Source organism: Rhincodon typus, chromosome 8 (genome assembly GCF_021869965.1).
Source record: "Rhincodon typus isolate 14 chromosome 8, sRhiTyp1.1, whole genome shotgun sequence".
Lineage (NCBI taxonomy): Eukaryota > Metazoa > Chordata > Chondrichthyes > Orectolobiformes > Rhincodontidae > Rhincodon > Rhincodon typus.
In genome coordinates, this window is record NC_063339.1 from 16,084,804 (window position 1) to 16,097,831 (window position 13,028).

Here is a 13,028-nt window from a genome sequence, read left to right on the forward strand (position 1 = left end):
CTCCCTACCTACACTCACCTTTCCTGGCCCCATCCCCGCCTCTTCGACCTGTTTGTTTCCTCTCCACCTATCCTCTCCTCTATCCCTCTTCTATCCGCCTCCCACTCTCTCCCTATTTATTTCAAAACCCCCTTCCCCTCCCCCTTTTCTGATGAAGGGTCTAGGCCCGAAACGTCAGCCTCTCTGCTCCTATGATGCTGCTTGGCCTGCTGTGTTCATCCAGCCCTGCACCTTGTTGTCTATAGTTTTGATGATCTTTTTCATTACTGGCCATGATGATTCCTAGACAGGTCTCCAATGTTTTGTAACAGGAGGGTCTTGCCCAGAAATTTCTAGAGTGAAAGTCATCTAAATTTAAGAGTGCTTGTTTTTATTTGATTAGGGTATGCCTGGCTTTTTTCCCTGATCAGAATTTCATGGTCACAATTTTGATGCTCTAATATTGTTTGTTTTGTATCCAATCATTATTTCACATTCATCTCATCCATTCAAACCACCTGTACCAAATTGCAGTGATCTTCACCGTTCATTTCATGTATTGTTATTTGATTAACTTTTGCACCTGACAAGGTAGCATTCTGGTAGTCAGCTTTTCTTTGTGCAACCTGAACAGGTTTTTAGCATTCTTGTAATCCACAGATACACACTATATTTTCTACAAATTGCAGAAATTTAATGGTTTACGGTTACATCTATAGCAGAACACATCCTTGAAATCACAGACTGTGAATAAAACCTTTACATTCTCTACCTCTTTTCTTAATGTTTATTTTTGTCACTTGCATGCCCTAATGGCTGGTTTAGGTGCAAAAACATTTTTTTTAAAGGGTGAAATGACACATTTATTAAAATAGTACATCTAGGTGCACAGACTTCTGTGCTAGATCCCAGGTCCCCAGAACATTATCTGGATTCCTGGATTAACAGCTCAGCGATAATATCATTAGATCTTTGCCTTCCCCTATTGTTTTTTTAAACATCTCGACCAATCTGTTTTGCACAAGTTATGCAAGTCTTTAATGTAGTAGTGGATATTGTGACATTATCTTAAAAAGCCCATAGTTTGCAAACTTAATGCTAAAATATTAAAAGATCACTATTTGATGCTTTCATCCTCTTAATGTATGATCTTTCGCAATTATTTCAATCTGTAGTTTTAATTTGTTCCTAATTTAATCACCATCCACATACCACTGTTACAGCTTATTAACCACCTCTATCATTTTGTTGTGATGTAATCTGATTTAAACAATTCCTAGCAAGTGACTTATTGCCCATGCATGAAGTGTGTAGTGAGCTACCTTTTTGAAGTGTCGCAGCCATGAGCTAAATGTATTGCCACAAATGCTGTAGATTAGAAGTCTAAGGACTTTGACTCAGTAATGATAAAGAATGGTATTAAGTAACCAAGTTAGGATGGCGTATAACCGAGTATGATTGTGTTCGAATATATCTGCTGTTCTTTCCTTTCAGGATGGTAGAGTTTATAGTTTTAAGACCATAGCATGTAGAAGCAGAAGTAGGCCATTTGGCCAATTGAATTAAATCATGGCTGATCTCTTACTGTTCAACTCATTTTCCTGCCTTTTACCGATAACATTTGAATCTCTTTAATAATTGCAAATCTGTCTGTCTCAGGCTTTACACACTTAATGATCTAGCTTTGACAGCACTCTAGCAGGAGAGAATTCCACAGATTCGCCATCTCTGAGATTATGCACTCTTCTGCAAGGAGAAACACATACTCTGCATCTATCCTATCAAGCCCCCTAAGAATCTTGCATGTTTCAATAAGGCCAACTGACACAATTTCTCCTCAAAAGATCCTTCCAAACCTGGGATCAACCTACTGAACATTATCTGGACTGCATCCAATACCCAAACGTTGTTCCTTAGATAAGGGGATCAGAACTGTTCATGTTATTCCAGCTTGTGGTCTGACAAATACCCAGTTTAGTTTTAGCAAGACCTTCCTATTTTTATACTCTAGTCCCTTTGAAATAAAGGCCGTCATTCCATTTCCTTCCCAAATACTGCCTGAACTTGGATACGAGCTTTGTGATTCGTGTGCTAGGACTCCTAAATCCATCTGTGTGCCACGTTCTTCAATCTTTCCACATTTAACTAATATTTAACTCTTGTATTCTTCCTGCCAAAGTGTATGATGTCATATTTTCCGACATTATATTCCATTTGCCAAGTTTTTGCTCTCTTGCACATCCTGTGTATGTCCTCCTGTAGACTTCTTGAGTCGTTCCCACAAGAGGTTTATAAAATCACGAGGGGCATGGATAGGGTGAATAGTCAAGGTCTTTCGCCCAGGGTAGGGAGTCCAAAACAAGAGGGCATAGGTTTAAGATAATCGGGGAAAGATTTAAAAGGGACCTCGGCAAATTTTTCACACAGAGGATTGTGTGTGTATGGAACAAGCTTCCAGAGGAAGTGGTGGAGATGGGTACAATTACAACATTTAAAAGGCATCTGGATGGGTATATAAGTAGGAAGGGTTTAGAGGGATATGGGCCGAATGCTGGCAAATGGGACTAGATTAATTTAGGATGTCTGGTCAGCATGGATGAGTTGGACGAAAGAGTCTGTTTCCGTGCTGTACATCTCAATGACTCTATAGTAGATAATTGTGGCCCCAACATTGATCCCCATGGCAATCCATTAGTTACAGGTTGCCATCTGGAAAATGCCCCCATTATCCCAAATCTCTGTTGTTTATTAGTTAGCTACTCCTGTATCCATACTAACAAACTACTCCCAATACCATGGGCTCTAGGCATTTTAAAACTATCCAGAATCTAGTCTGAGATAGTAGGAACTGCCCATGCTGGAGTCTGAGATAACACGGTGTAGAGCTGGATGAACACAGCAGGCCAGGCAGCATCAGAGGAGCAGGAAAGCTGACGTTTTGGGTTGGCACCCTTCTTCCCCTCCCCCATTTCTGAAGGGGACTCTGAAATAAATAGAGAGAGGGGGGGGAGGCCACTGATGTCTAGTCTTGTTCTTTACAGATCTGTATTTGATTAATTTGAACTCCTGAAACAGAACATAGAACATAGAACTGTACTGCAGGAACGGGCCGTTAGGCCTGCCATAATGTGGCGAACATGACGCCAAATGAAACTAATCTCTTCTGCCTGCCTTAGGTCCATATCCCTCCATTCCTTGCGTATTCGTGTGCCTGTCTAAACATACCTTAAATGCCGCTATTGTATCTGTCTCCCCACCACCCCTGGCAGTGTGTTCCAGACTCCTACCACTCTGTGCAAAAAAAATTGCCCCTCATGTTTCCTTTAAACCTTCCCCCTCTAACCTTAAATCATGCTCCCTAGTTTTAGACATTTCAACACTGGGAAAAGATTCTGACCTTCAACCCTGTCTATGCATCTCATAATTTTATAGACTTCTATCAAGTCTCCCCTCAAACTGCGCCACTCTAGACAAAACAACCCGAGTTTTTCTACCCTCTCCTTATAGCTCATACCCTCTAATCGAGGCAGCATCCTGCACCCTCTCCTAGCCTCCACATCTTTCCTGTAATGTGGCAACCAGAATTGAATGCAATACCCTAAATGTGGCCTAACCAAAGTCTTGTAAAGCTGCAGTACCACATCCTGACTCTTGTACTCAATTCCCTGACCAATAAAGGCAAGCATGCCATATGCCTTCTTTACCACCCTATCAACTTGTGTGGCTACTTTCAGGGAATTATGGACTTGAACCCTAAGATCCTTCTGAACTTCAATGCTGTTCAGTGTCCTGCCATTAACTGTATACTTTTCCTTAACATTTGATCTCCCAAAGTGCAGCACCTGGCGCTTACCCAGACTAAACTCTGTCTGCTATTTCTCCATCCATATCTGCAACTAGTCTATATCCTGCTGTATCCTTTGACAACTTCCTACACTATCCACAACTCCACCAATCTTTGCATCGTCTGCAACCTTACTAACCCACCCATCTATATTTTCATCCAAGTCATTTACATATTTGCAAACAGCAGAGATCTTTGTACGGATCCTTACAGAACACCACTAGTCACTGACTTCCAGCCTGAAAAACACCCTTCCATCAATACCCTCTGTCTTCTATGGGCAAGCCAATTCTGAATCCACACGGCCAGGTCACCATGGATCCCATGCATCTTAATCTTTTGGATGAACCTACCGTGAAGGACCTTGTCGAAGGCCCTATAAAATCCATGCAGACAACATTCACTGCTCTACCGTCATCGATCACCTTTGTCACCTCTTCAAACTTCATTCAAGTTAGTAAGACATGACCCGCCCTGCACAAAGCCATTGTGACTGTTACTAATTAGGCTATGATTTTCCAAAGATATGTAATTCCTTCCCTAAGAATTCTCTCCAATAGCTTCCAACTTCCAATGTGAGACTCACCAATTTGTAGTTTCCTGGATTATTCCTATTTCCCTTCTTGAACAGAGGAACAACATTATCTACTTGCCAGTTCTCTGAGACCTCTCCAGTGGCTAGCAAGAGTACAAAGATCTTGGTCAAGGCCCCAGCAGTCTCCTGTCTTGCCTCTCTCAATAACCTAGGGTAGATACGATCAGGCCCTGGCAACTTATCCAACTTAATGCTCTTCAAGAGACCTAACACCACTTCTTTCTTGATCTCAAAATGCTGTGTAGGATATTAGCATGCTGAACAAAATTTTCACTGTCCTCCATATCCCTCTCCTGGGTGATTACTGATGCAAAGTACTCATTTAGGATCTTACCCACATCCTCTGCGTCCATGCGCAAGTTCCTTCCTTTATCCTTGAGTGGTCCTACCTTCTCCCTACTTATCCTCTTGTTTTTAATGTATCTATAGAATGTCTTGGGATTCTCTTTAGCTCGACTTGCCAAGGCCATTTCATGGCCCCTTCTTGCTCTCCTAATTCCCTACTTGAGTATTCTACTGCTTTCCTTATATTCCTTGTGGGCCCTGTCCTATTTTAGCTTCCTAAACCTAAATATGCTTCTTTTTCCTTTTTGACTAAATTCGCCCTTACCTTGTCCTTCCTCCTTACTGGAACATGCCAGTCTTGAACTCTCCCCAGCAGGTCTTTAAACAGTTCCCACGTGTCAAATGTGGACTTGCCTGCTAACAGCTCCTCCCAATTAATACTCCCTAGCTCCTGCCTAATACTGATGTAATTTGCCCCCCGTCCCGCCCAATTTAGTACTTTCTGGTAAGATCCTGACTTATCCTTGTTCATAGCTATCTTAAAAGTTAAGGAGTTGTGATCACTGTTACTAAAATGCTCTCCCACTGAAAGGCCAGTCACCTGGCCAGGCTCATAAACCAATACAATACAAGCCAATGGTCATTGTCATACAGTCATACAGCACAGAAACTTCCCCTTCGATCCAATCAGTCCATGCCAAACATAATCCCAAACTAAACCAGTCCCAGCTGCTTTCTCCTGGTCCATATCCCTCCAAATCTCTCCTCTTCATATATCCATCCAAATGTCTTTTAAACATTGTAATTGTACCCACATCCACACACGAACCACCCTCTGTGTAAAAGAAAAGCCTCACGTCTTTTTGAAATCTCTCTCCTCTCACCTTAAAAATGTGCCTCCTCCTAGCTTTGAAAATCATCAGGATCCTTCCACTCACTTTGTTGCAGAGAATGATTGCATATACTCTAGTGTATAATGTAAAAAATAAGCTTGAAATTGTTGGGTTTGTACACTTCAGTAAAAATTTCCAAAGTCTCTGACTAGTGTTTGAATTTTTAGGACATATTGACTTCTGTATAATTGGTAACAGAATTTTACGCAATCAACTACCAAGCAAACTATAATTCATTCCAAGCCCCATTGTATGGTTAAATATATACAGAATAATTTCTTGTGTCATGCTTTCAGAAAAGTAAAATCTCACTTCATTCATTCATTCCTACATATAGACCCATCTATTTCTTGATTATGACCACCAAGACAGCAAAATTACTACAAAATTTTCCAAATACATTGCTTCCCTATTCTGGCAGCTCAAATTCCAATAGAGACACAGAGTTATAGAGCACAGAAACAGAGCCTTCTCTCCAACTTATTTGCACTGACCAGATATCCTAAACTGATCTAGCCCCATTTGCCAACATTTGGCCCATATCCCTTTAAATCCTTCCTATTCATGTATCTATCTGGATGCCTTTTAAACGTTGTAATTGTACCCATCTCTGACACCTCCTCAAGCTGTTCGATCCATGCATGCACACTCTGCATGAAAAAGTTGTTTCTCAGGTCCCTTTTAAATCTTTCCCCTCTCATCTTAAACCTATGCTCTCTAGTTTCGGACTTCCCTACCTTAAGAAGATCTTGGCTATTCACCTTATACTTGCCCCTCATGAATTTATAAACCTCCATCAGGTTACCCCTCAGACTTCGACACCTCAGGGAAAAATGCCCCAAGCTTTTTAATCCTCTGTCTGTAGCTGAAATCTTCTGGCCCTGGCAACATCCTTGTAAATCTTTTCTGAACCCTTTCAAGTTTAACACCATCTTTCCTGTAGCAGAGAGACCAGAACTGAACCCAATATTCTAAAAGTGGCCTAACCAATGTCCTGTTAATCCACAACATGATGTCTTAACTCCTATGCTCAATGCACTGACCAATGAAAGCAAGTGTGCCAAACACTTTCTTTGCTATCCTGTCTACCTGCAACTCCATTTTCAAGGAAAAGAACAAAGAGGAGTACAGCACAGCAACAGGACCTTCAGTCCACTAAGACTGCGCCGACACATGATCCCCTTCTAAACTTGAAAACTTTTTGCGCCCACATGGTCCATAACCCTCTATTTCCTGCCCATTCATCTTTCTTTAGAGATGCTGCTTAAATGATGCTATTGTAGCCACCTCCAGCACCATCTCTTGCAGCACATTCAGGGCACTGAACAGCCTGTAGAGTGGGGAAAATGGCATCCTGTGCTGCAATGCTGTCGTCACTTTGCTCATCTGCTTTATAGACTTTTCTCATACTGAACAAAGCTTTGTCTTAGATATTGGCTTGGCAAAATACTTTGGTAATAAACAAGTACTTTGGTAATAAGTAAGTACTAAAGGGTCAGTGTTTTGTCACTCACCTCTATTTGGTTGGCAACCTGTTCATTTCTGTTACTGGGCAAACTTTACTCAAAGACTGAGGCACCCATATCAAAAGTTGGTAATTAGCATTTTAAAGCACAAAAATTTACAGTAGTTGTGATGCTAATATGTGCCAGATTAGAATGTTACATTCAATAGAGTCAGAGCTGTACTGAAATTATGACAAAAAGTGAAGTTACACCAGCACTGTAACTTTCTTGCGGAATAGGGTAATTTGCCTGCTATTTGATTTTGACAGGAAGTGGTGCGATTGACAAAATTATTTAAGAGTTGCAAATTTATCCAAAAGAAGGCTCTTGCCAGGTTTTCAGTTTACTTAAGATTTTTCCATCTCTTCACTCCTGAATTTGACTTTGAATGCAATCGTTTGCATTTTTGTCCCTTGCACAGCTAAGGTGACAGTAAGTGGAAGGAAAGATTAGAATTAACGATTAAAAAATTACAAACTGCTGTGGCTACTGCTACTTTGGATTCTCAATACTTGTATGTGTAATTATTTTGGTGGGAACTATTTCTACATCCTTCCTGTAATCCACATTGAATTTCTGCTTTAAATCAGTCAATGAGAGTCTCTTCCTCTATTCAGGAAGTGATCAGAATTTTTACTAAATGTGTTGCTATTACTCTTTGGGATTCTCTGTTTTATCAGAACAGAATTTGGTGACCTGTTACTTTGCATTTTTAGGCAGAAGAACTTTTTTTGTGGATCCCCAGAAAAATGCTGATGACTGTTGAATCTGCCAAAAATTCTGTGTTGGGTAAGTAATGATTTCCCACATAAGTGTGGATTCTGTAAAGTTATCTGCGATCATATGGGTTCACTCTAAAATGTTTAATATTTTCTGTAAGCAAATCAGGTTAAGAACCCATGGACTTTAGTTTACGTTGAGCTTTTTATTTTGGTAGTGGAGTGGAAAAAGATCAACTTGTGTTCATCAAGTTTAAACACCATATCCAACCTTGCAATCAGTTCTGCCACAAAGATTAAGGCTGTATTGCTGTAAAGGTGGCTGAGGCACGTAAGATAGGTAGACAGGGCGGTTAGGAAAGCATTTTGCATGCTTGCCTTCATTACTCAGACCATTGACTGTAGGAGTTGGGACGTCATGTTGAGGTTGTACAGGAAATTGGTGAGGATTCTTCTCTTGTAGTGTGTGCAGTTTTGGTCGCCCTGCTATAGGAAGGGTATTAATTCAGAAAAGATGTTGCCAGGAACGGAGTGTTTTGAGTTATAAAAATAGGCTTGATAGGTTCAGACTCTTCTCACTGGAGCAAAAGAGGTTATAAATCTTATTGAGGTTTATAAAATCATCAGGGGCATAGATAAGGTGAATAGCAATAGTCATTTCCCTAGGTTGGGGAGTTCAAAACTTGGGGCCATACTTTTTAAGGTGAGAGAAGAGAGTTTTAAAAAGGACATTAGGTACAACTTTTTTTTACACAGAGACTTGTTAGTGTGTGGAATGAACTGCCAGAAGAAGTGGTAGATTCAGGTATAGTTATAACATTTAAAAGATATTTGGATAAGTACATAAATAGGAAAGGTTTGGAGGGATATGGGCCAAACGCCCATAGTGGGACTAGTTTAGTTCGGGAATCTGTTCGGTGTGGACTAGTAGGACCGAAGGAACAAAAACAAAGTTGCTGGAAAAGCTTAGCAGGTGTGGCAGCATCTGTGAAGGAGAAAACAGAGTTAACGTTTCGGGTCTGGTGACCCTTCCTCAGAACTGATGGTGGCTGGGAAAACGTCAGTTTATATGCAGAAAATAGGGAGGTGGGTGGGGTAGGGAGTAAATGATAGGATAGAGCCTAAAGAGAGAGAAGAACAGTTGGACAGACAAAGGAGTTGATAATAATCAGGCTGGGAGGGTGAATAGTTGTTAATGGAGACTATTATTGACTAACAATAGGTAGTGTGTAATGGCAGGCTATGTGATAACAAGGCCTGGTGTATGGGGTAGGGGGCTGGAACATGGAAGTGTTTAGGTCCTAAAATTATTGAACTTGATATTGAGTGCGGAGGGCTGCAGGGTCCCCAAGTGGAAAATGAGGTGTTGTTCTTCCAGCTTGTGTTGAGCTTCGCTGGAACACTGCAGCAATCCAGAGACAGAGATGTTGGCCAGGGAACAGGGTGGTGCATTAAAATGGCAGGCAACAAGTAGTTCAGGGTCTTTTGTTGCGAGCAAAACGTAGATGTTCTGCGAAGTGGGCACCCAGTTTACGCTTCATTTCTCCAATGTAGAGGAGACCACATTGTGAGCAGCGCATGCAGTAGACTAGATTCTGGGAAGTGCAGGTGAAGTGTTGCTTCACCTGGAAGGTATGTTTGGGCCCTTGGATACTGGGGAAGGAGGAGGTAAATGGGCAGGTGTTGCACCTTCGTCGATTACAGGGGAAGCTGCTGTAGGGGGTGTTGGGGGTGAAGGAATTGTGGACCAGGGTGTCCCGGAGGGAACAGTTCCTGTGAAAGATGGACAAGGAAAGGGAGGGCAATATACGTCTGGTGGTGGCATCTCGCTGGAGGTGGCAGAAATGGCAGCTGATGATCTTCCGGATGTGGATTCTGGTGGGATGGTAGTTCTTTCGGTTTTTATTTAGTAGGACCGAAGGGTCTGTTTCCATGCTGTACGATTCTATGAAGGATATTTCAGAACACAACAGGACCTAATTAAATGAGCCGAAGGGCCGAAGAGTGGCAGATAGAGTTTAATTTAGATAAATATGAGGTGTTGCATTTTGGTAAGGCAAATCAAGGCAGGACGTACACACTTAATGGTAGGATCCTGGGGAGTCTTACCAAACAAAGAGGTCTTGGGGTGCAGCTTGGGGTGCGGAGTCACACTTAGATAGGGTAGTGAAGAAGGCATATTGTACACTTTCCTTTAATAGTCAGTGCGTTGAGTATAGGAGTTGGAATGTTATGTTGCAGCTGTACAGGATAAAATCCAAAAGAACTGTGAACGCTGTAAATAAGAAACAAAAACAGAAGTTGCTGGAAAAGCTCAGTTCTGAGGAAGGGTCACCAGATCTGAGACTTTAACTCTGATTTCTCTGCACAGATGCTGCCAGACCTGCTGAGCTTTTCCAGCAACATCTGTTTTTGTTGCAGCTGTACAGAACATTAGTTAGGCTACTTTTGGAATACTGCATTTATTCTGGTCACTCTGCTATCGGAAAGATGTTGTTAAACTTGGAGGGGTTCAGAAGAGATTTACAAGGATGTTGCTGGGGTTGGAGGATTTCAGCTATAGGGAGAGGCTGAATAGGCTGGTGCTATTTTCCCTGGACTGTCAGAGGTTGAGCAGTGACCTGATAAAAATTTATAAAATCATGAGGGATATGGATAGGGTGAATTATCAGGGTTTTTTTTTCCAGAGTAGAGGAGTCCAAAACTGGAGGGCATAGGTTTGTGGTGAGAGGGGAAAGATTTAAAAGGAACCTAAGGGACAACATTTTCACGCAGAGGGTGGTGTGTGTATGGAATGAGCTGCCAGAAGGAATGGTGGAGGTGGATACAATTACAACATTTAAAAGGCATGTGGATGGCTACATGAATAGGAAGGGTTTAGAGGGATATGGGCCAAATGCTGGCAAATGGGAGTAGATTAATTTAGGATATCTGGTTGGCATGGACGAGTTGGACTGAAGGGTCTGTTTCCGTGCTGTACAACTCTATGACTCTATAAGGTATGACATAAATGAAAATTCTCCCTCTCTAAATGTTTTCATGCATGATTATACATCTGATGGAGTGATGGGGAAACTAATCAATCCGTCGTCTTTCAAACCTATCTCCTGGATGCTTGCCTAGAGTCCCTACAATTTTGTCTTTTTTTTTAAATATTGAAAACTAAATGTTGAACTCAAGGAAGCAATGGGCCATAACTTGGTGTAGGGGTGAATCTAATAGCATCTGTTGTTAGTTAGACTCCTCCCTCCCTCACTCATTTACTCAGAGAGTAGTAAGGGCGTGGAATGCCCTGCCTGCGAAAATAGTAGACTCGCCCACTTTAAGGGCATTTAAATGGTCATTGGATAAACATATGGATGATAATGGAATAGTTTAGGTTAGATGGGCTTCAGATTGGTTTCACAGGTCGGCGCAACATCGAGGGCCGAAGGGCCTGTACTGCGCTGTAATGTTCTATGTTCTATGTTCTATATACCACAGATATTTTTAATCAGTCTTGAACTTGGGATTAGAAAAAAATACCCCAAAGAACTGTGGATGCTGGAAATTAGAAACAAAAACAAATTGCTGGGATGTTCCACAGATGCTGCCGGACTTGCTGAGTTTTTCTAATAATTTCGGTTTTGGAATCTCAGCCTTCCGGCTCAAAGATAGGGACACTACAACTGTGTCACAACCGCCTCAATCTAGAAGGTAAACTGTGATACACATTGCTTGAAATATAAACTGATTAAGTTGCCAGGAAGGGAAACTGCGTATTTGCGCAGTTAGTGAAAATGGTAACCAATTGTGCAACTTCTTAACCAGGCAGCTGATGAGATTGAGAAATTTCCAATACAAGGACTGACAAAGAAATCGAAAATTATACTTGCAAAGTTAATGCCAAACCAGGTACAGAGAGAGACTCAGTCATGGTCCTGTTGAATGGCAGAGCAACCTTGAGAGCTGAACTGCCTACACCTGCTCCTATTTCTATGTAAAACTGGATTTACAATTGAAAAATAGTGTCAAAGGAAAAGTTTTATATTTAAATTTCATGTGTTTAAGATATCCAAAATTTAAAGGTAAAAAGAATGAGACTCCACAATTTAGTTTATTTTTGGTGGCTGAAAGGATCTTTGGAAATAACTAATAATTAGCCCATTATGAAAGAATCACCTAACAGTTTATTCGGGCCTAATTGCATATATACCTACTTTAAATCACTGCAAAATAGGATTCCTGGCATCGTTACAGAATAGCACTAACTTTCTGTGCTGAGTTTGATTCATAAAACATGCTATAAATGCAATAAGGCCAGACTACTCAATACATTTTAATAGTGATGTAGATGAAAAGATGCAACTGTGAGAAGCTAATGGCAAAGCGGCATACTCGGACAGGAAGTTTAGGATGACTAACTCCACAACTGTCCTTGCCTGTCCTTGCTGTAGTATTTGGGTGTAAAATGTCAAAAAGCACAGAATCACAGAATTGGTACAGCATGGAGAGAAGCCGATTAGGCTATTGCCTGTGCATGGATTTTCCGAGAAAGCATTTCGCCCACTGCCATTCTCCTGCCTTCTCTTCACCAGTACTTTGGCAGAAGCTGAACTGGACCAGTCATTTAATACTGTGGATACAAGAGTAGGTCAGAGGCTAGGTGTTCTGTGGTGATTAGCTCATCGACTCTTTCCCCAGTCTGTCACCACCTACAAACCAAAAGTCAGAAGCATGATGGAATACTTTCCACTTGCTCGGAAGATTGGTGCAGATCCAATGGCACTGGAGAAAGTTAACACCATTCAAAACAAAACAGCCCAGTTGGCAGACATCCTATACACCATCTTGAACTTTCATTCCTTCACCACAAAATCACAGTGGCAGCAATGTGTACCATCTACAGGATGCACTACAGTAATTCACCAGGCTGTTCTTATATCACCATCAAAATCCACAACCTCTAACAGAGGCTGAATAGGCTGGAGCTTTTTTCCCTGAAGCATTAGAGGCTGAGGGGTGACCTTACAGAAGGAGCTGAGGGGTTACTTTTTCATGTGGAGGGTGATGTCTGTGTGGAACAAGCTGCCAGAGGAAATGGTGGAGGCGGGTGCAATTACAACATTTAAGAAGCATCAGGTTGGATACCTTTAATAGGAAGGGTTTAGGAGGTGTACTGATTATAATGAGTCAGCTAGATGGATCTCAGAACATGATTCCCCAATT

General features: G+C 41.4%; 1 protein-coding gene across 1 annotated transcript in view; it reads left to right on the plus strand.

Moving 5' to 3' along the window:
• The window catches only part of setd3 (SET domain containing 3, actin histidine methyltransferase), a 118,836-nt gene that overhangs the window by 17,059 nt on the left and 88,749 nt on the right, over positions 1 to 13,028 (plus strand). Inside the window, exon 4 of the mRNA XM_048600042.1 lies at positions 7,818 to 7,890. Within this exon, the coding sequence (XP_048455999.1) occupies positions 7,818 to 7,890 (73 nt within the window). The remainder of the gene's footprint in view (positions 1 to 7,817; positions 7,891 to 13,028) is intronic.